General features: G+C 47.8%; 1 protein-coding gene across 1 annotated transcript in view; it reads right to left on the reverse strand.

Moving 5' to 3' along the window:
• Positions 1-10,348, reverse strand: part of NOTCH1 (notch receptor 1) — a 117,879-nt gene extending 107,531 nt beyond the window's left edge. Inside the window, exons 1-2 of the mRNA XM_087943903.1 lie at positions 10,325-10,348; positions 4,980-5,403 (exon numbers count right to left, since the gene is read on the reverse strand). Coding sequence (XP_087800029.1) covers positions 4,980-5,403; positions 10,325-10,348 — 448 coding nt within the window. The remainder of the gene's footprint in view (positions 1-4,979; positions 5,404-10,324) is intronic.
• Positions 10,349-24,137: the final 13,789 nt, after the last annotated feature.

Genomic DNA, 24,137 nt, shown 5'->3' on the forward strand with positions numbered 1-24,137 from the left:
CCACCTCCTCCTCCTCCTCCTCCTAGGTGCCTTGGCCTGGAAGCATTTGTGAACCGGAAGAAACAGACCTGGTTACTTTCAGGTCCTCTCAAGAAATAAGGAAGTGCTTTTGTCTCGAAGCATCTTCACAAGTTGAAGCATCTTAACAAGTCCCACTAAATGCAGACCAAGCAACCTTCTTCTGCCTGATAAGTAACAGAATAAAAGGGTTGGAAGGGACCTTGAAAGTCATCTAGTCAAACCCCATACCATTCCAGACAAATGGCTGGTCAGTCTCTTTTTTAAAGCCTCCAGTGGCCCATGATTTCTGGTGGCAAGCAGTTCCACTGGTTAATTGTCCTCCCTGTGAGGAAGTTTCTCCTTAATTCCAGGTTGCGTCTCTCTTTGGTTAGTTTCCATCTATTGTTTCTTATCTTGCCTTCTGGTGCCTTCTGGAAGCCCCTCAAATATTTGAACACTGTTATCAAGTTGTCCCAAATCTTTATTTTCACTAGACTAGACTGTTCTTCATATGTTTTAGTCTCCAGGCCTTTTAATCCTCTTTGTTGCTCTTCTCTGCATTCTTTCCAGAGTCTCAAAAGAGTCTCAACATTATCCCCCCAAGGCGTTACTAACAAAGGAAGATAAATCAACTTGGAGCTGAAGTGCAGCAGAATGCAAAACTATGTTTGCCAAAACTTAAAAAACATTCTTTCAGTCTGCTAAAATAATGCTATTGTAGACCAATCAGCTTTTTAAAAAAATACAGAATGACCCATCACTGCAGGGGGAGGGGAACTGGAGCAAAGCCAAGCCTCCAAAAGAATTCCTATATTAAGCTAAGCCATGATTTGCTAAGGAAGCCATCATGGCCGGCTCATGTAACTCACCACATCAAACTCTGCAATCCAGGATGCCAACCTCTGGCCTGCCCCCCTCTGGAGACCCACTGGTCCCGGAGCAGAGCAGGGATGGGGGTGGAATCCAAAAAGACTCGATGCCACCCCCCATCCCCGTGCAATCTAAGCCCGGCTTTTTTTTAAAGCATGCACAAGCATCTCACAAGGGTGTGTGTGTGCGTGTGACTTTTGCAGGAGTAGCCACCGAGGAAGTCAAACTATCAGAGGGTGGTCTCTGCTTCCATCGGAAGGGGAGAAAGCAGCTGGGTTGCAACTGAGCTCTGGTCCCTGGGCTTGTAAAGTCTGCACCCCCAAATGAGACCAACCCCCCCCCCAAAAAAAAAACACTGGCAGAGGCGACAAGCACACCTGTGGCTCTGTTAAGGTATTCACAGACGGGACTTTGGGGATCTCCCGCGAAAGCCAACCTGGCTGTCATTCACAGCAGTGAAAATGCCCTCCTTTTTTTGGTCAGGGGAGTCAGGGACGGGGACACACACACACATACACACACACACACACACACACACACACACCAGCCACCTGGAGCTACACCCCTCCTGCCCTGCTCTGCTACTCAGTGGCTACTCAGCGTTGTTTTCTGCAAAGGGGGCTCAGCTTGGCTGCTCGTGGGAAAAAGCAACAGCTGGGCCGCTCCCGTGCAGCCCCTGCCCAGACAAAAGAGGGGATGAGAGCCCCCTACCCACCCACCCACCGTCCCCTCAGGAGCCGCCTGCTGCTGGCCAAAGCGGACTGAGCAGGCACCCGGGGAAAACCACAAGCCAGCCTGATAGCACGCGAGACACCCACGCAGGAAGCTTTTGAGAGTGACAAGAAAGAAGGCGGCTGGATTGTTCTCCACTTACGACAGTTCTTTTAGTGACCAAAGTTTACAACGGCACTGGAAAAAAAGCAACTTAGAGCCGTTTTTCACAGTTACAACTATGGTAGCATCCCCCACATGATCACAGGATCAAAATTTCAGGCACTGGGGGGGGGGGGTGTCATATGATGGTCGCAGCATCCCCGGTCACCAGTTCTCCTTTTGCGACCTTCGGACCAGTCTGTGGAGGAAGCCAGGCTCACTTAACAACTGAGTTACTCCCTTATCGCCTGCCGTGATTCACTTAACAACGGTGGAAAGCAAGGTCCTTAAACTCACTTAACAGAGGCCTCGCTTAAGAGCAAGAAGTTTGGGGCTCGGGTCGTGGCCGTTAAGTCGAGCAGCAGCAGCAGCACCTGCACGGCACTAAAGCTGGGATTGCTTTTTTGTTCAAAAGCACCAGGAAAAAAGAATAACGAAATAGAATAAAACTAGCAAAAGTGAAACCAGACGCTGCCGCCCCCAGGAAGCCCCAACCCAGTTCCTCTTCACTTCCCGAAAAAGGCAGCGGTGGAAGGAGTGTGGGGGCGCCCCCGTCTATCTTTGGGGGAGCCCGAGAGGAGACCCCCCCAGGGCAGAATACGCCCCCTTCCTTAAGAAAACTCCAGTTTCCATTCCCCACTTCCGGTTCTGAGCTTCCCTTCAGATTTTCGGGCGGGGGGAGAGGAGGCTGGTCTAAGAAGGTGCCCTTTTCTCTCTCACTCCAATACAGGCTCACCCCTTCTTCCAAACAGAGCAGAGGGGGCTCTATGGGGCAGACCCCTACCACCCCCCACAATACCCTGTTTTCTGGCTGCCAAAGGGGCAGGAAAGGGCAGCCCAAGGAAGAGCAACAAAGGCAAATTATGAGGGTGGGTGGGAGTCCTTGGGAGGGTCTGGGCCAGTGGGGTGTTAAGCATGAAGCAGGTGCTTAGGGCACCAGGCCCAAAGGGGGGGCACCACAAAGGATTATGGCGGGGGGGGGCATCCAGATTTGTCAGTGTTCAGGGCACCAGGGAGCCTTAATCCGCCACTGGGCAGGGAGTCCCACTTCGCAGCCTCCCCACCAAGGGGCAGAGTTCAACCCTCTCCAGGAGTCTCTGGTGGGAGGCCAGAGAGAGAGAAGGCCCAAGATGGATTCCCTCCCCACACACACACACCAGATGGGCATGACTCCCTCAGGCTGCCCACCTCTGGGGCTGTCTCCAGCCTGGCCTTCTTCCAAGGCCTTGGCAAGGATCCGAGGCAGCCCGGCGGCTTCCTGAGTTACGCTGGACTACAATCCCCATCACCGCCAAGCCAGGAGGGTGGCAAACTACAGAAGGCAGGGGTCCCCAAACTTGGCCACTTTAAAGACTCGTGGACTTCGACTCCCAGAACTCCCCATTCAACCGTGCCTGTTGTTTTTTGTTTTTTCTCCTGGGGAGATGGCAGAGGAAGGGATTACAAGAGAGTAAGCGGGCATAGAGTTGAAGTCTAGCCAAGCTGGCTGGGGAATTCTGGGAGTTGAAGTCCACAAGTCTTAAAGTGGCCTCTGACATAAGGCTTAGGGCAGGGGTCTCCAACCTTGGTGACTTTAAGCCTGGTGGACTTCAACTCCCAGAACTCCCCAGCCAGCTGGCTGGGGAATTCTGGGAGTTGTAGTCCACCAGGCTTAAAGTCACCAAGGTTGGAGACCCTGTCTTAGGGGATCATGAGGAGGGGGAATGGATTGTTTTGGGCTGAACCCGGACTCACAAAAAAACCCAAATCTAAGCTCAACAGCCTCTGTGCCTCACACCTGTGTGTGCACATACCACACACACACACAACCTGTGTGTCTTCCCCCCATTAAAGGGAGCACCACATGCCCCCCCACAACTTTTAATCAACTCTGATTTCCCTTTGCTGGGGGGTGGCGGCAGAGGAGGGTCCATCATCCACAGCAGCTCCCCTTTTCAAAGAATCCAAGCCAAGTTCAGCGGAAGACCAGCGCCTGGGGGAAGAGGGACTTGTGTGTGTGTGTGTGTGTGTGTGTGTGTGTGTGTGTAAAAGCACTGGCTTCCCCCTCTCTTTCCTCCCCACTCCTTCCTTGGCCTTTCAAAACCCACAGGTTGGTCTTTGGGGCTTGCTATATTTTCTTTCTTTCTTTTCCTTTTCCCCAAAATCACACTTTTTTTTTTTTTTGAAACAGCCCAGAAAAGTCATCAGTTTAAAAGAAAAAGAGAAAAAAAACCAGAAAAAGGAAGAAGGGGGTGGGGGGCTGTACAAGAGAGGCTACCGGAGGACAGGAAATCTGACGCAGAGTCGCCAAAGTGGTGGAGAAAAAAAAACACACACTCACACACACACGCAAGCACAGACACACAGAGAGAGAGAAAGAGGCTGGGGCCAAAGGCAGACTGGGGTGCCTGGCGCTCCGGTTCGACCCAGTTTTGAGAGCCGCTGTTGCACAGCCAAGCAGCCCCCTAGAAAGACTCCGGGCGGTCAGAACCCCCCCCCCTTGTCCCGGGCCTCTTTGGGGGTCCCCCCCGCCGGCAGCCCCTCGCCCAGCCGCTCCTTGTCCGGAGTCCTTTTAACGACGGGGGCGCCCTCGGGGGGGGGGCTCTGCGACTTCCAGGGACTCCCGCTCCCATGGTTCCCGGCCAGGCGGGACTTGGGGGGGGCAGAAGCGGCTCATCTTCCCCAAACTCCCAACGGCCGGCCAGCCCGGGGAGCCGCTGGAAGGGAAGCCGGCGAGCCGGTTGGGTCGGTTTTCTTTGGAAACAAACCACACGCACAAAAAGCAAAGTTGCGCCGAGGCGGAGAGCGGCGGCGGCCCCGCAAGCGGCTCTTCTTCGCCTTCCCTTCCTCCGCCGGCGGGGTGAGCGGCGGGTCACAAGCCGAGCCCCGGACGGCGGTGGGGCAAGAGCGGCGCGCCCGCCCGCTCGCCCTTCTCCCTCCGCGATCCCGGCGGCGGCGCGACTCCCCTTCCCATCATCCGCAGCCGCCGGGGATGATGGGGCAGGAGGAGCAAGATCAGAGCCGCTCGGGGGCGGGGGAGGCAGGAAACCTTGCCGCGCTTCTCCTCCCCCCGCCCCGCAAGAACCGCGGGCTGAAACTGCCCCGCATCCCCGGGCCAGTCGGAGCAAAGCGGCGGTGGGCGAGGTAGACTGCGCCCGTCCAGGAGGCTCCCCAGCCGCCTACCCCCTCCCCCCGTCTCCGCTCCTCCCGGGATCCGCCCCGACCGAGCGCGAAGACGCCGCTCTCGCCCTGCCTACCTGCAGCCAAGGTGGGCAGGACGGCCAGGTGCAGCAGCCGGAGCAGCCGCAGCAAGCCCGGGAAGCGGCGGAGGCGGCTCCGTCCCCGCCGGAGGGCTGCATTCCGCCCGCCGGAACTCTGCGCCGGCCCCCGGGCCCCGATGGGCTTCCTTCGCTTGCGTCGGCGGCTCCGGCCGGGCTGGGCTCCTCCTGGGCGGCGCTGCTGCTGCTGCTGCTGCTGCTGCTCCCGGGACGGAGGTTCGCGGAGGCGCCGCGCGCACTGCAACTGCTCCTTGCCGGGGAGGGATCGCTGGACGACGGCGCGGCGGCTGCTTCTGCTGCTGCTGCGGCGGCGGGGAAAAGAGGAACTTCGCGGCTGGCCGGGAAGTTTGCGAAAGGGGCGGGAGCGCGCACGCGAGCGAGGCTGGCGGCCGGGGCGGAGGGACTGGGGGGCGGGCCCGGGCCGGGGCGGGTTTTGCCGTCTGAATGCCGCGGGGAGGGGTGGGGGCGGCCCCAGGAAGCGCCGGGCGCCGCCTCCCCGACCAAAGAGGGCCGGGCAGACGGGCGAACCGCGGACGGGACGGCGGTTCTTCCCGCCGCCTCAGCGACCCGCCGCGGCAAGTTCCCGCAAAAGTCCTTGGTGGTTGTTTGCAACTTCCCCAGTGCTGCCCCCGCCGCCGATACTCAGAGGCGGTTTGCCTCTGCACCATCATCAGACTTGGAAGGGAGCTTGGAGGTCATCTAGTCCAGCCCCCCCTGCTCAAGTAGGCGACCCTACCCCATTTCAGGCAATGGCTGTCCAGTCTCTTTTAAAAGCCTCCAGGGACGAAGCACCAAAACCTCTGACGGCAAGTGGTTCCCCTGCTTAATTGTCCCCACTGTTAGGAAGTTTCTCCTTAATATAGTAATAATCAGAATAGAGCTGGAAAGGACCTTGGAGGTCTTCTAGTCCAGCCCCCTGGTCAAGTAATAATCAGAATAGAACTGGAAGGGACCTTGGAGGTCTTCTAGTCCAGCCCCCTGGTCAAGCAATAATCAGAATAGAGCTGGAAGGGACCTTGGAGGTCTTCTAGTCCAGCCCCCTGGTCAAGCAGGAGCACTGCTCTCAGACTGTCCAGTCTCTTCTTAAAAACCTCCAGTGACGGAGCACCCAGGATTTCTGGTGGCCAGCTGTTCCCCTGGTTAATTGTGCTCCTGTTAGAAAGTTTCTCCTTAAATCCAGGTTGCTTCTCTCCTTGGTTAGTTTGCATCCTTTGCTTCTTGTCCTGCCTTCAGGGGCTCTGGAGAATAAGTTGACCCCCCTCTTCTTTGTGGCAGCCCCTCAAATGCTGGAATCCTGCTATCATGTCCCCCCCAGTCCTTCTTTTCTCTAGACCAGGGGTGTCCAACCTTGGCAACTTTAAGACTTGCTGGCTGAGGAATTCTGGGAGTTGAAGTCCACAAGTCTTAAAGTTGTCAAGGTTGGACACCCCTGCTCTAGACTGACCATACCCAGTTCCTGCAACTGTTCTTCACATGTTTTAGTCTCCAGGCCTTTGATCATCTTAGTTGCTTTTCTCGGCACTTTTCCCAAAGTCTCCAAACCTATATGGGAGTGTTGTTGTGATGCTGCCTAGGGAAGAGAATGGAGGCTGCACAGGGCCTGCAGTCACACACGCCCCTTAATTAGGTTACCCGATGGGAAGGAAGGAAGCTAATATCTCATAATGGCACTAAATTATCTTGCAGGTTGTTGGAAGGAGTTTGGAAGGGACCTTGTAGGTCATCTAGTCCAACCCTCCGCCCAAGCAGGAGTCCCTACATCATTTCTGACTGAGGGCAGTCCAGTTCCAGCCTCTTCTTGAAAGCCTCCAGGGATGAAGCTCCCACAACTTCTGAAGGCAACTTCTGTTCCATGGGTTGATTGTTCTCACTGTCAGAAAGTTTCTCCTTATTTCCAGGTTGAATCTCTCCTTGTTCAGTTTCCATCCATTCCTTGTCTGGCCTTCAGGTGCCTTGGAGAATAGCTTGACTCCCTCCTCCTCTCTGTGGCAGCCCCTCAAATATTGGAAGATGCTCTCCTGTCTCCCCTGGTCTTTCTCTTCCCTAGACTAGCCAGGCCCGGTTACTGCAACTGTTCATCGTATGTTGACAAGACAACAATAAATGTATCATCCTCATACAGGGGCCATTGGGATTCACACATGCATTAAGCCATCTTCTGCTTTAAGAAGGTTTGGCTTGGAAGTTCATCACCTTTGCCTGCCCTGATCTGCAAATTCCGCCACCGTGGTTTCACAAACATTCTGTGGTTGAATAATTTCATGGTCAGAGGTGGAAGTGGACACTGATGTTGGCTTTGTTCTCTGTCATCTTCTGCCTTTCTTTCTGCATCCATAGACTGAGTTGGGCACCTTCTTCTCAAGTTGTCCTTGTGCTTTCTGGCTTAATAACACAGTTGGTTTGTGTTCCCTCCTTAGCCTTTGGCTAAGACAAACTGGGGTTTGCTATCAGGTAGAGGTCTCCAAACTCTGCAACTTTTAAGATTTGTGGACTTCAACTCCCAGAATTCCTCAACCAGCCATGCTATCTGGGGAATTCTGGGAGTTGAAATCCACAAGTCTTAAAAGTTGCCAAGTTTGGAGTCTTAAAAGTTGCCAAGTCCTGCTATCAGGAAATAAGGACGGAATAACCATGGCTTTGTGGAATGTATGAAATCAGGTAACCTGACTTTGGGATGTGAATAACATGCATCTGAACATCAGACGAATTCCCTAACTAATTGGAGCCCCGCTTCTCGCAGTCTGATATCTACACAACACTATGCTCTGGGGGGCAGGAGGTGAATGTGGGAGGACCACCTGCTAACCCCTCCAAATAGGAGCATTCATGGCAAGAGTCAAAACCGAAGCTCCACTATATAAACTGTTTTACAGACGGCATCTTCCTTCAACTAGATTGGCCAAAATTAGTAAAAGTATATCACCACATTTGTTAGAAATGTAACCTAGAGATAGGGACCTATTATCATATGTGGTGGAAATGTATAAAAGCAAAAAAATTACTGGTGGAAAATAAAGGTTTGGATAGAAGAGATAATTAACCAGAAAGTGGAGCTCAGACCAGAAACATTCTTACTGGGAATTATTAATGAGAAATACAGTAAAGGAACAATATATTTAATGATACGTATAATAACAGCTGCGAGATTGGTGTATGCCCAAAACTGGAAGAATGAAGATACCCCTACGGAAAGTGAAATAATAAGGAAAATATTAGTCTGTGCAGAGATGGACAGACTAACTTTAGAAATCAAAGATAAGAGTATTGTGAAGTCTGGAGTAAAATGTATCAATGGCTAGAGTCAAGGAAAAAGAAAGAAAGGGTTGACGCTTTATAGGAATGAAAGTTTAAAAAAGTTTTGTAAACCAAAGAGAATGGAATATAATGGACAAATATGAGATGATACGGATGCATGAGTATAAAAGACAGTTGAAAATATGTATATAATTGTAGATAAATGTAAATAGAAATAATATGCAGCTAGCACTATACTAACCACACAAGGGAAAAAGGAAATTAACTGTTATATGTATCTCTATACTATAGCTTGTATGGCCATAATGATGGCCAAGAAAGTCGCACTGTCTTCAATTGTTTTTAAGGTTTATTCAATAACACTTATTTAAAAATTAAAATGAAACTGAAGTTCTTCCTTTGTGTATGTGTGGTTGCATGATGGCATCACACAACCACACACACAAAGCAATGGCAGCTACTATGTTGACTTATTGCAGTGATGGCGAATCTTTTTGTTGTGGTGTACCAAAAGGGCGCGCGCCGGGACTCACAATGCAATGCGCCTTGCCCCCCCGCACATGCGTGCACAACATCCCCCCCACACCCTTACCTGCAGTGTGCATGTGCGTGGCTCCCAGCCAGGAGTGGGATTCTACCAGTTCGCACCTATTCGCTAGAACCGGTTGTTAACATTCTAAGCAGTTCGGAGAACCCGTTGTTAGAAGAAATTACTGGCCTAATCCTGTAAGGAAGGCAGGAAGGAAACATTCTGGTGTTGCTTACAGAAACTGCCTCTCCATTAACTCTTATTACATTCTTGGCAGGACTAGACTTCCTGTCTCTGGAGGTTTTTCCCCCTCCTTTGCTGGTACTTTGCTTGTGTGGAGTGACCATTCAAAGTTACAATGGCACTGAGAAAAGTGACTTATGACCATTTTTCACACTTACGACTGTTGCAGCATCCCCACAGTCATGGGAGGCCAGGCGAGGAGATGCGTGCCTCGATGTGAGTGATGTTGAGTTGGCCACGCCCAGCCAGTCACATGACCACCAAGCCATGTCCACCTAGTCACATGACCACCAAGCCACACCCACCACATAACTGGTTGTTAAAAAAAACGAATGCCACCCCTGCTCCCAGCTGATTTACAGCCCGCTTGAGGCCTTTTTTGCTCTCCGGGAGTCTGGAAGGAAGCCTCTGCAGCCTTTGAAGGCCAAAAAACGGGCCTGTTTTTCGGCCTCCCGAGGCTGCAGCGGCTTCCCTCGAGCCTCCGGGAGGGCGAAAAAGGCCTCAAACGGACTGAAAATCAGCTGCGCACTGCAGGTAAGTTTGGCTGGGGCTTGCATGCCCGCATAAATGGCTCTGTGTGCCACCTCTGTGTGCCACACGTGCCATAGGGTCGCCATCACGGACTTATTGGATGCTTCCAAGTCCCAGTTACAACTTGCAACCTCCTCCCACCCTTCAGCTGGCTCTGAAATGGTCGGAGGTCTGTGCAGATATTCCTGGACATACAACCACCATGGAACTCAACACGTAGGTTGCGAAACGAGACATCTCTCAGGTGAGTTTTGCCCCATTTTACAACCTTCCTTGCCTCCATTGTTAAGTGAATCACCGCAATTGGTAAGTTAGTAACCTGGCTTCGTTAAGTGAACCTGGCTTGTCAGTAGGTCACAAAAGTGGATAATGTGACCCTGAGAAGCAAAATGTCCTAAATATGAACCAGTGGCCAAGCCTTTGAATTTGGATCAGGGGACCGTGGGGACACTGCAATGGTCAGAAGTGTGAAAAACAGTCATAAGTCACTTTTTTTCAGCGCTGTTTTAACTTTGAAGGTCACTAAATGAAGTAGCTGCACTCTTGTAGCCAGACATTTTGCTGAATTGTGAGGTGTGATTTCTCCATCTTTCTCCTGTCTCCTTTCTCGAAAGTAAAACCCAGCCTGTCTAAGAGGCATCCTTTGGCCTTCCAGGATGGCAAGGAGGGAGGGAGATCGCAGACCTAGCCAGCCCTCCTTTGGCCCAGCAAATTTCCTGAATAAACCATAGTTTAATGGGTTCACCCAGCATGTGGAGTCACTCACTTGGGCGACTTTCTGACTTGGCATGTTGTACTGGCCATGATTGGCAGCTTAGGCTTCATTAAGCATTTAGGGTTTGCTTCAGTGGGGGCCTGTGCAGCGATCAGCAGCTGGCACTGACTGCCACATCTGGCAGTGAGCTGCCAACTTATTTGGTAAGCTGTGGTTTTCTTCCATGGTGTTCTGTTTGAATTGGCTAGGTTCAAGCAGTGTTGCTGCAGCTGCCAAAAGAAGCCAACCCAGGCTGCTTAAAGAGAGGGATAGACTCAAGATCAGGTGAAGTGTTAATAACACTTTATAAGGCCTTGGGAAGGTGGAATACTGTGTCCAACTTTGGTCACCACACTATAAAAAAGATGTTGAGACTCTGGAAAGAGGGCAGAGAAGAGCAACCCAGGAAGATTAAGGTACTGGAGGCTCAAACATACGATGAAAGGTTGCAGGAACTGGGCCTGGCTAATCTCGGGAAGAGAAGGACCAGGGGAGACAGGAGAGCAGCCTTCCAATATTTGAGGGGCTGCCACAGAGAGGAGGAGGGGGTCAAGCTATTCTCCAAAGCACCTGAAGGGCAGGACAAGAAGCAATGGGTGGAAACTAATCAAGGAGAGAAGCAACCTAGAACTAAAGAGAAATTACCTGACAGTTAGAACAATTAATCAGTGGAATTAATTGTGAATTCTCCAATGCTGGAAGTTTTAAAGAAGAGATTGGATAACTAATTGTCTGAAATGGTATAGGGTTTCCTGCCTAAGCAGGGGGTTGGACTAGAAGCCCTCCAAGGTCCCTTCCAATTCTGCTTATTCTATTCTACTCTAAGCCACATCTTGACCATCTTGGTCCAGCATTATTACACCAATAGGGACTTGATTGGGTGGGTTAGCAAGGGCCCCGACCCCCAGTCAAAAATTTTGCCCACTAATTTACAATGGGGAGAGTGGCATCCTTTCTTTTTGAGAAAACAAAGCCAAATTTCAAGGCTTAGACTCCAAATCATATCAAGATTTTACAATCGCAGCTTGCTGGGGCACGCAGAAGTCATAAAACGCAAGAAGGGTTAAACTAAAGTATAAGGGTGGAGAAATTGTGCTTTATGAGGGGGGACCTGCAAAAAGAGATGCAAAATGTCTTGGCGGTTTATTTATTTTTAAATCAGGAAGCTAGCTGAATTCCTTCTTTGAAATACAAGCAACTAATTTATCCTTTTAGTTTATCAAAAGGCATATTTTTTTTAAAATCATGGGATTTGCGACACAGAAGGTCTTTTCTTCTTCCACTAAAAATGCTTTAAAAGATGAATGAGGAGAAGTGTTTTCATAAAACCTCTCCAATAATTTTTGGATCCTTGGACCGTCCCTTAAAAAAAAAAAAAAAAAAAGAACAATTTGAGGAGATACTTTGGGTTTAAAATAGCAGGACTGAAGGCATTTAAAAAAAAAAACTGTTAAGCCTGACTTAATGGAAATCTTGGCAAACCTCCATCGGATTCGTTGTTCTTTTAAATTTTTTCCTCTGCCCAGACAGATTTAAACATGTCTGAAGTTTGGGAAACTATTCCCCCCCCCACCCAAAGTTCAAATAAAACGGATAAGAAAAACCACCGTGGGATCTATTTTTTGTTCCTGCAAGCTAAGAAATATTACGTTCGCTAAAGAAAAACCGAATGCAAATATAAACAGGTAACACACATCTGTAAATTATTTTTGTGTCCCGGGGCCTAAAAGAAAAAAAAACTAAGTGAAACCAGCATTGCTTATATATTTTGCCTTGACAGCTCCGGGAACCAAAAAAAAAAAAAAATTGCCAAAATGTGCAGGCAAAGGAGAGTCTCAGCGTGGGAAAGTTGGTTTAGTGAGAAATTTGCCCCGGGATATTTAAATAAAACCAGCCACTTTTGTTATTGACAAATGCGGGTTCTCTGATACCACTTGTCCAAACGGCACATGGAAGGGTTGTTGTTTTTTTTGCATCCCATTCATCTCTGCTATCGCCACAATATTTTGGTTTTCTCCAAAGTGGACATTGTGGGTGCTTTGAAAAAAAAGACACAGAGCTGCAGCCGCTGTCAAACTCTGATGCATTTTTATTATTTTTCCTTGCAAGAGTTTTTTTAGAGGGTGCTTCGCTTGCTGCTAGTTGACTCAAATCAAGTCGATTGAGTGCAGGGATGTTTTTGATTCCCCTGGGCTGCTTGGTGGTGGCTCATGCTAAAAACACAGCCAGCCAACAAGGACCCTGACTCAGGGGAGCCATCTGCATGCCTGCAGTGACCCCACCTCCTCACCAGCCAAACTTGGCTCTTCGTGAGTTTTCAAAAAGGTATAAAATCACATTATTTTCGAATCTAAAGAGCAACGAAGATGATCAAAAAGCCTGCAGACTAAAACATATGAAGAACGGCTGCAGTATTTGGGTTTGCCCAGTCTAGAGAAAAGAAGGACTAGAGGGGACATAGAAGCAGGATTCCAGTATTTGAGGGGCTGCCAGAAAGAAGAGTTGGGGGTCAGATTATTTCCCAAAGCATCAGAAGACAAGAAACAATGGGTGGAAACTAATCAAGGAGAGAAGCAACCTGGAATTAAGGAGAAACTTCCAGACAGGGAGGACAATCAACCAGGGGAACTGCTTGCCACCAGAAATGGTGGGTGCTTCATCACTGGAGGTTTTCAAGAAGAGACTGGACAGCCACCTGTCTGAAATAGTATAGGTTCTCCTGCTTGAGCAGGGGGCTGGACTAGAAGACCTCCAAGGTCCCTTCCAGCTCTATTCTAGTCTATATAAGTCTCAGTACTATTGCTACTGCTTTCTATCGCTATGTCCATCCATCCATCTATCTATCAGTGGTGGGATTGAATTTTTTTTACTACTGATTCTGTGGGCGTGGCTTGGTGGGCGTGGCAGGGGAAGGATACTGTAAAATCCCCCTCCCCTCCCCACCCCACCACCCTGCTTTCCAGCTCCGTTCTCCTGTGCAGGGCAACCAAAGGAGACCCAGCCGATCAGCTGGGACTCAATGGGAGGCAGAGAAGAGGTGGGGTTGGTGGGACCAATCCAAGGTGGCATTGGCTGGTTCTCCAAACTACTCAAAATTTCCGATGCCAGTTTGAACCTCCTGAATACCACCTCTGTTATCTATCCATCCATCCATCCATCCATCAGCCATGATGACACAGTGGTGAGAATGCAGTATTGCAGGATAATTCTGCTGATTGCCACCAGTTCGATCCTGACCAGCTCAAGGCTGACTCAGCCCTTCCATCCTTGTGAGGTCAGTAAAATGGGGGCCCAGATTGTTGAGGGCAAGAGGCTGACTCTGTAAAACTGCTTAGAGCAGGCTGTGAAAGCCCTGTGAAGCGGCATATAAGCCTAAAGGGCTATTGCTAACCCAATTGATTAAGAATCAGATCTTTCTGTGAGCTGCACTTTCAACAGTTCAGACTTTGAAGTGCTCACAGTCCCCAGAATTTTTGCCCTGATCACAGACATTTGAGCACATTCGTTGCGACTTCTAAAACAAACCCGAGGCTTTCACGTGGTTGTGGGCAAATGCAAGAATGGGAAACTTGTGCAGGAATCAACTGCCCTTTGAGCATTTTTCCACATCAGCAGTTTGAACCAACTCGCTGCTACTATTCTGTTTGTCTAAGCCAGAGGTCCCCAAACTTAGCAACTTTAAGACTTGTGGACTTCAACTCCCAGAATTCTCCAGCCAGTGTTTGATGAAACAGCTGTCACGATTACTTGGGAAAAGCCCAGATTAATTCTCAGCCATTGATTAACATGCCATGATTATTCCAAGATGGGTTCCCTGTAACTCAATGGCCTCTAATTTTGAAATAACTCCAAATAAGCACTGCTGTTGCCATTCCTCATTACATGGTTTAGCAAAGGGGTCCTCAAACTTGGCAACTGCGTGTGGTATGTGCACAGGTGTGAGGCACAGAAGCTGCTGAGCTTAGATTTGCACCTCCATAACTGTCTGATTCGGTTCTGCAACCCAACAGGACAGACCCAGACTTCAGAGGATAATTAGGACTGCAGAAAAAACAATGGCTACCAACCTGCCTTCCATGGAGGACCCTCATACTGCATGAATCAAAAGGGGGGCTGTGAAAATATCTACAGACCCCTCACATCCCGGACAGAAACTGTTTCAACTCCTACCCTCAAAACGACGCTACAGAGCACTGCACACCAGAACAACTAAACACAAGGAGAGTTTTATTCCCGAATGCCATCGCTCTGCTAAACAAATAATTCCCTCCACACTGTTCAACTATTTTCAAAGTCTGCTCTACTCTTACTGTTAATCTTCTCATCACTCCTTATCGCCCATCCCCTCCCACTTGTGACTATATGGCTATAACTCTGTTGTTTGTATCCTTATGATTTATATTGTCTGTTTCCTAGTATAATTTGATTGCTTATTGTACCCTTTGACTATTATTAAGTGTTGCACCTGATGATTCTTGACTCTTGACAAATGTATCTTTTCTTTTATGTACACGGAGAGTATTTACACCAAGGCAAATTCTTTGTGTGTCCAATCACACTTAGCCAATAAAGAATTCTCTTCTATTCTTTAAGACTTATGGATTTCCAGAATTCTCCAGCCAGCTTCGTAGACTTCCTTACTCTCTTGTAATCCCTTCCTCTGCAATCTCTCCACTCTAGGGAGTAGGAGGGGGGGAAAAAACAACCAACAGGCATGGTTGAATGGGGAATTCTGGGAGTTGAAGTCCACAACTCTTAAAGTGGCCAAGTTTGGAGACCTGTGTTCTAAGCCACCCAGCGCAGCTTGGCACGGTTTGTGGTGGACCGTAATGACTGGCTTCACTATAACCAGCAAGCCCCCCACCCCACCCCCAGCTGTGCTTTTCAGAAGCCAGGATTGTCTGGGTGGGTCACACGGCAGAATGAGGGTTTAATCCGTCTCCCCCCCCCCCTCCTCGCTTCCAGTGTCAAGCTGTCCAATTTTCAGTCAGACAAGGGAGCAACCTGAGCCGGAGGGAGTTTGGGAGGGCAGGACGGGACTTGGTGGCAACCGTGTGGGGCTGAATCCCGGTGCTGAAAGGAGGTGCCCAGAGGCTTGGAGCCACCGCGGTCCTTCCATTGGTGGAGGGAGAGGTTCAGGATGTGGTTGGCGCACCGGATTGGGCGCTTTAAACAAATACACAGCAGCATCGCAGCAGCAGCAGCAGCGACCAAAAGACGCATGAGCTTGATTTGTGGCGCAGCGTGTTTGAACAAGATTTTCCAACAGTTGCCTTCGGATAAAGAGCCACCGCGACTGCTTGGCTTCGCTCTGCCAGGAAATTTTCCTGCGAGGGAAAAAAAAAAAAACGGGCAAGGGTTTTACAGGGCAAAAGGTGCCCATCTTGCAGACTGGTAGGCACTGGCCTTTTTCAGTCACTGGGTTCGTTAATTAAATTAAATGATAATGTTATAATGATACGATATATAAGGTTGAGCTAAGTTGTAATATGAATGCAACTTCAAGAAGAAATGTATACAAAATATACACATTTGCACAAGATATATGTACCCAGTCGAGACACTGTATAATTGAAAGATGGATGTAGAATAGAATAGGAGTGGAGTGGAATGGAATAAAATAGAAATGCGGAATGGAGTGGAGCGGAGCAGAGCAGAGCAGAACAGAACAGAACAGAACAGAATAGGATAGAACAGGATAGAACAGAATAGAATAGAATAGAATAGAATAGAATAGAATAGAATAGAATAGAATAGAATAGAATATAATAGAATAGAATAGAATAGAATAGAATAATGGAATGGAATGGAATGGAATGGAATGGAATGGAACAGAACAGAAATGCAGAATGGAATGGAATAGAATAGTATAGAATAGAGAAGAGTAGAGTAGATTTCTTTAATGGCCAAGTGTGATTGGACACACAAGGAATTTGTCTTGGTGCAAATGCTTTCAGGGTGCATAAAAGAAAAGATACATTCGTCAAGAGTCAAGAATCATTAGGTACAACCCTTAATGATAGTCAGAGGGTACAATAAGCAATCAATTTGTTTTAAAATAAAAAATGTATATATTAAAAAAAAGTCACTGGGTTCATGCCGGGTGCTAGGCCGAATAAGCAACCATTGGTTCGGTTAGTCACAACATTTTGGTTGTCAGATAATGGTGGCTTGGTTTTGTGTAACAATCGGTGCCAAAACAAACCAGCTTGGCCTGAAATGGTGGGGAAACCCGGATAATACAGACCAGCTGGACAGGGAAGGCGAAGGGCATCCTTTCTAGCCAGCACTGTCCCTATTACAAAAGCTGGCCAAATGTCAGTTTCATGGGGTCATCCACTGGCAAATCAGAAGTGGACGGCCCCTATCCGTGGAGACTCCACTAAACTCTCAGGCCACCGGGCAGATACAGCCATTCATATAGAATGGTAGGAATCTTGGGAGCACATTTTTTTCTGCTATGGACCTGTCGGGAAAGGGAGCAAGCAGGTTTGGAGATCTAGAAGGTCCCTTCCAACTCTGTTAATCTGTTTAAGATCAACTTTGTGAGAACAATGTGGAGATATCCTAGAACAAGGGTGTCAAACTCAAGGCCCACTGGCCGCATCCAGCCTGCGGGGTGCTTAAATGTGGCCTGTGGAAATAGCAAAGGACCAGCCCATGGTGCCTCTGGCACTGGCGGACTGCACACAGATAACAGACAATCAGAGTTGGAAGGGACCTTGTAGGTCATCTAGTCCAACCCCCTACACCAGTGGTGACTAACCTTTTTCAGCCTAGAAGGGAGTCTTTATTGTATATACTCTTTATTGTATACAAATGACTTGCCCTGTCCGTGTTGGTGAGATGTTCTTGGTGGTTCCTTAATTAGGTTGTTTACTATTTGATTGTTGATTGAATATTAATTTTGATGTTACTAGACCAACAGTCAAGTATTAAACAATACCGCAATCAAGGAACTAGCAAATCAGACAATTAACAGTTTAATCAAGGAATTACCCAGAATACTCCCATCTGCACTGACAGGGCAAGCAACCAATATACAGTATAAGTAGACAGCAAATTCTACTCCCTTCTGGCACTGAATGATGATGTTATCTAGTTGGGTTATGAAATGTCTGTGAGAAAACAACCAAGTTTAGAAAGCACCATGGACCCCACAATCCTGAGCTACAAGTACTTTTTTCTAATAAAAAGCAAGTTACAACACCATGCAGATTTTCAGTGTGCAATTCATCTTTGGGTCCACAAATGACAAACCATTTCAGAAGCTGGTTGGGGCAAGATCTGCCATTTTGCTTCATGAGTCTTCAATGTAGCTTCCAATGCCTCTGCCCCCTCTCTCCCTCTCCCCTCTCTCTCGCTCTCTCTCCCTCCCTCCCTCCTCTTTCCCTCCCTCCTTCCTCTCTCCTTTCTCCCTCTCTCTCTCTTCTCTCTCTCTTCTCTCTTTTCTCTCTCCCTCCCTCTCTCTCTCTCTCTTTTCTCCCTCCCTCCCCTCTCTCTCTCCCCTCTCTCTTTCTCTCTCCCTCCCTCCCTCTCTCTCTCTTCTCTCTCCTCCCTCTCTCTCTTTCTCTCTCCCTCTCTTTCTCCTCCTTTCTCTCCTCCCTCCTCTCTCCCCCCTCTCTCTCCCTCTCTCTCCCTCTCCCTCTCTCCTTTTTGCATGTTTTAAGATCTGAAGTTTATGGATGGGGATTATCTCATTTCTGACAGTTGTAAGCAGGGTTAAAATGCCTTTAAAAATAAAATAAAATAAACAAACTTGCTAGCTAACTTCAAAGATGCATCTGGCCAGCTGCTGATGGAAACCAAGTTACAGAACTTTGTCATGATCTCCTAAATCTGACATTCTTAAAGCTAATATTACTAATATATAACAGAATAACAAGGTTAGAAGGGACTTAATCCAACCTCCTGCACAAGGAAGAGACCCTATACCAGGGGTGGCATTCAGCAGGTTCTGACCAGTTCTGAAGAACCGGTAGCAGAAATTTTGAGTAGTTTAGGGATCTGGCAAATCCCACCTCTGACTGCCCCCCCCATCTCTTCTCTGCCTCCCACTGAGTCCCAGCTGATCGGCTGGGTCTCCTTTGGTTGCCCTGCACAGGAGAACGGAGCTGGAAAGCAGGTTAGTGGGGTGGGGAGGGGAGGGAAGGGGCATTTTGCAGTATATCCTTCCCCTGCCACGCCCACCAAGCCACACCCTCAGAACCGGTAGTAAAAAAAATTGAATCCCACTACTGCCCTATACCATTCTGGATAAATGGCTGTCCAATCTCTTTTTAAAAACCTCCAGTGATGGAGCAACCACCATTTCTGAAGGCAGAAATGCCTCATTCCTCTAGTTAATTGTTCTCCCTGTCAGAAAATTTCTCCTTAGTTCTCGGTTGCTTCTCTCCTTGCTTCTTGTCTTGCCTTCTAATGCTTTGGAAAATAGGTTGACCCCCTCTTCTTTGTGGCAGCCCCTCAGATATTGGAACACGGCTATCATGTCCACATATTAAAAACATTGATCTATGTCAGAACCGTGCACTTTCAGTGGCTCACACAAGGTTTTGGCCTTTTAGCAAATTATTTTAGCTATTGGCTAAAATCAGAACAAGCAATAAACACCGTGGATTAAATACAGCACACTGAGCCGTAAATCCTCTTGTAACAACCACAACCGCAAAGTCTTCAGCCTGGATGAGATGACACAGCTGGTTGGGCTACAAAATCTGCTTTTGATGCTCATGTATTTCCTGGAAAATACTACCACTATATTCCAGGCTATACTTGGTATCATCTATGATTAATGCTTGGTAAACAAGGTTTCACCCAGCAGTAACTGTCAATGAGCATATTGCAATGGTTGTGTTTGATGGGTACAACTGTCATGATTACTTGGAAAAGCCCAGATTAATTCTCAGCCATTTATTAACATACCATGATTATTCCAAGAGGGGTTCCCTCTAGCTCAATGGATTAATTTTCAAATAACTCCAAATAAGCACTGCTGTTGCCATTCCTCATTACATGGTTTAGCACAGGGGTCCCCAAACTTGGCAGCTTTAAGACTTGTGGACTTCAACTCCCAGAATTCTGGCTGAGGGACTCTGGGAGTTGAAGTCCACAAGTCTTAAAGTTGCTAAGGTTGGAGACCCCTGCTTTAAAATATTTTGAATAGTCCCATTACCTCTTGAGAATTTCAGAGGTTAAGTCAGGTCAACCACCCAACGTAGAGGCAATATTAATAAAGCTCTTGTTCCAGAAATATTTCAGATGTTTGATGAGATTAATTTGAAACTTCAAGATAGGCTAGGAAGTGAGGTGCCTTACAAAAATGTTTTATTTGTATCTACAGGGAAATTATTTGTCATCCTGTATGAGTTAGGTAGCCATACATGGTTGAGTTAGGTAGCCGTACTTGGTTTAATAAATAATATTTATTTATTTAAAATATTTATTTACCCTGCCTTTATTGTTTTTTATAAATAACTCAAGGCAATGGACATACCTAATGCTCCTTCTTCCTCTTGTTTTCCCCACTACAACAATCCTGTAAGGTGGGCTGGGCTGTGAGATAGAAGGACTCAAGGTCACCCAGCCAATTTTTCATGTCTAAGGCAGAATTAGAACGCAGGATCTCCTGATTTCAGCACCTTCACCACTACCTGGGAATCTATGTGAGGAAAAATTAATCACAAATAAAATATTTTGCAAAGGCACTTGCTATTTTATCAGTTCCCAGAAGGATTCTGACTCAAGACAAGCTTAAAACTTCAGAGTAAAATTTAAATTTGGAAATAATTTGCAGGCCTCAAGGGTGGCATGAAAAACCAGCGTGGTGTTCCAATAAATTTGAAGACTGCATGGAGGAGGAGGCCATTCAAAATAAATCTGTATGATGCAGACATTCTAGATCAGAAGAAAACTCTGGAACTGCACAATGATGATGGATACAAAGTTGGCTTTAATCAAGATGGATATTTACACCTCTGGCAGGGCAAAAAGATTCCTCCAGCAATCCAGAAATTGTGAGCAAATATTGTTAATCCCACTGGATTTACAAACATGTTATTGGTTGAATTGATGTTTTCTTTGTCACATGTTTTCTTTACACACACAAAATGTTGGATATAAAGGAAGAAGAGATTTAACTGATCCTACCAACTTTAAACTTTCTCGGATACTGAATTTCTTATTGAGTGACACCAAGCCCAAATTTCACAATAAAAAATGAAATGAAAAATAAGAACAGTTTCTTCAATGTAGTTTCATAGTTTTTAAGGAATCAGTCTGAACAATGAATAAGTATTCTTTGAAATTTGTGTAAGATCTTAGTAGGTAGAATAGCTGAGACTGACACTTTAAAATGAAAATGAATGTTTAATAGCACTTAATGATAATGATTCAGTGATGGCAAGCGTTGACAAACATCCCACGATGAAAAACCGCTGATGCCCTATTGCAAATATGAAAATATCACTTTTTTTGATGGCGCAAAAGGGACAACAGCTCCCCGCATGAGATTGAAACTGTTTGGCTGCGTTGGTGCCCACCCTCCCCTGTTGCCAAACTGCTTGAGCCCACCAAACAGCCTAGGAGCCACACGGGGTGTGTTGACACACCGCAGGAGGCTGAGGGGTGCCCAGCAGGTTTGGGGTTGGCAGTCTGTAAGGAAGCTCTGGTTGCAAGAGAAGCCGTGGTGGGCAAGGTTGGTTGGGGTGGGCTGCACAGCCCCCTCCCACCGTTGGATCCCCACTTCTTGCTTTTGCCCCTGGAAGAGAGGGGGAAAGGGGGCTCGAGAAGGAGTCAGCGGGCTGGTCGGGAAGGGGTCTTCCCAGCCCTCCCTTGACTCGGCTGTCTGAAAGCCAAAGGATGCTGGCTGGGGGCCAGATATAATAGCAGATCCTTCTCCCTCCCTTCCTTCCCAGGCCATCACGCTCTCCAATTAGCCAAGCCAAGCGAGAGCAGGGACCCAGGCAGCCGAGAGAGGCCATGAGAACACAGGGGAGGGCAGGCATCGTGGCATCCTTGCAGCCCCTGCGTTTCCTGGAGGCTGCAGGGTTGGGCGCCCATCAGCTGGCGGGCTCAGGACTGCTCCCAAGGGAGGCATCTGCAAGTGGCCTTTGGCACCTTGGAGGCCCCAGAACCAACTTCTCTCCCCATCCAGACCTACACACACACACACACACACACACACACACACACAAACACACAAGGCTGGGATTTGGATGCAGGAATGTTAGCATCAGGCCCAATTCCCAGCCGTGGGGAGAGTGGGCATATGATCCCACGGCAGGTTTCTTGCCTGTAATACTGAAGACTCCAATACTGAAGACTGCTGTCACACACACACACACACACACACAGTCTTTCTTTTCTCTAGACTGGCCAAACCCAAATCCTGCTACCATCCTGTCTTCATATGGTTTAGCCTCCAGGCCTTTAAATCCCCTTTAGTTGCTCTTCTTTGCACTTTTTCCAAAGTCTCAACATTATTATTATTATTATTTTTGTAATGTTGGTAACCAAAACTGGATGCGGGATTCCAGGGGTGGCCTTACTAAGGGCTTTATAAAGCGGTACTAATACTTCACATGATTTTGATTCTGTGCCTCTCTTTATACAAGCCAGGATTGTATTAGCCTTTTGGGCTGCCTCTGCACACAGCTGGCTCCTATTCAAGTGATCGTCCACTAGGACTCCAAAGTCCCTTTCCCAGCTACTGGTTTTTTTAAAAAATTATTTTAATTATAAAAATACAACGCAGTGCAGCTGATCCAGCATTACAATTGTTATACATACATACATTTTACTTTATCATTTATAATCTCCTTGTTTGAGATCTTATTTACTAATTATTCTAATCATCATAGCTGCTAATGTTCCGACCTTGCCTTCTTCTATGTGACCATAAGGAACCTCTGTGGTGCAGTGGTTAGAGTGCAGTACTGCAAAGCTACTTCTGCTGCCTACAATTTGGCAGTTCAAATCCCACCAGGCTCAAAGTGGACTCAGCCTTCCATCCTTCCGAGGTGGGTCAAAGGAGGACCCAGATTGTTGGGGGCAAGAGGCTGGCTCTGTAAATCGCTTAGAGAGGGCTGTAAACAGGGGTGGGATTCTACCAGTTTGCACCTATTCGCTAGAACTGGTTGTTAACACCCTAAGCAGTTCCGAGAACCAGTTGTTAGAAGAAATTACTGGCCTAATCCTGTAAGGAAGGCAGGAAGGAAACATTCTGATGTTGCTTACAGAAACCGCCTCTCCGTTAGCCCTTATTACATTCTTGGCAGGACTCGACTTCCTGTCTCTGGAACTTCTCTGGAGTTTTTCCCCCCTCCTTTGCTGGTACTTTGCTTGTGTGGAGTGACCATTCAAAGTTACAATGGCACTGACAAAAGTGACTTATGACCATTTTCACACTTACGACTGTTGCAGCATCCCCACAGTCATGAGAGGCCAGGCGAGGAGATGCATGCCTCACCATGTGAGTGATGTTGAGTTGGCCACGCCCAGCCAGTCACAGGACCACCAAGCCACGCCCACCAACTAAGCCACGCCCACAGAACCGGTTGTTTAAAAATGTGCATCCCACCCCTGGCTGTAAAGCACTATAAAGCGGTCTATAAGTCCAAGTGCTATTGATAAAATTTATTCCATGTTTCCTAGTACTTGGATTCTCCTTTGTCTTTTAATTGTAGAGTTAACCTATCTGATTCTGCACAGGCCAGGCTTTTCGTTTTCCCTGCCTGAGTGCAAAACCTTGCTTTTCTCCACATTAAATTTAAATCCGGGGATGATTTTTGCTCTGCAAGGCGCTCCAAAACCCACGCAGCCCCACGCAGGAGGGCAAGGTCCAAACTGGCGAGTCGGTCTGGGAGAAGGCTCCTGGTGCAGGAAACCTTTCCATCAGAGTAAAAAGAAAGACTGCGGTGACATCAAAGGCTGTTGTTTGCAGGAGACAATAAACAGGAAAGCGACAGGCAGCAGAATCAATTGCAATTGTCCAAGAGAAAACAGGAGCTAAAGGAGGAACTCGAGGAAAGGCATTTCAGTCCTCCAATTTCAGATGTTTCTGAATCCTGACAGGCCCCAAAAGATTTCATGGCCAAAATGGTTGGCCTAAAAAAATACCATAGCTTTTTCCTTCTCTCTTTGGGTCTCTCTTTTAGGACACACTTGGGACAAAAACCAGAAGGCAGAATTTGCTTTACTTGTGGCTGCAAAGTGGCACAAAATAACCTTGGCCTGGCCCAATGTTTTCACAATGCCTCCTCTTCAATGCTTTTCTGTTGCAGGAACTCACACCTTTAAGGGCTGTTTCCAGAGAGTGCAATAATTGTAATACACCCAACAGCAGTTTGTCTAGTCTTATGAAAAGGACTAGGGGAGACAGGATAGCAGTCTTACAATACCTCAAGGGCTGCCCCAAAGAAGAGGGAGTCAAGCTACTCTCCAAAGCACCTGAAGGTAGGACAAGAAGCCATGGGTAGAAACTAATCAAGGAGAGAAGCAACCTAGAACTAAGGAGGAATTACTTGACAGAACAATTAATGTATGGAACAACTGGCCTCCAGGAATTGTGAATGCCCCAACGCTGGAAGTTTTTAAAAAGATGTTGGATAACCATTTGTGGTGTAGGGTTTCCTGCCTAGGCAGGGGGTTGGACTAGAAGACCTCCAAGGTCCCTTCCAACTCTGTTATTCGAATCTAGACTGTTCCTGAGTGAAGGAGTGGAATGTCTGCCAGTTTGAACTGAGCTAACAAATGTGAGGCAACTGGCAGTTGGAACAGGTTTCTTTTCAGGTGGGGAGGGAGAGTAGATGTCAGTCCTTCGGAGGAG

Source organism: Notechis scutatus, chromosome 15, assembly GCF_049901735.1.
Source record: "Notechis scutatus isolate UNSWTSFEM ecotype Mainland chromosome 15, rNotScu1.2, whole genome shotgun sequence".
Classification (NCBI taxonomy): domain Eukaryota; kingdom Metazoa; phylum Chordata; class Lepidosauria; order Squamata; family Elapidae; genus Notechis; species Notechis scutatus.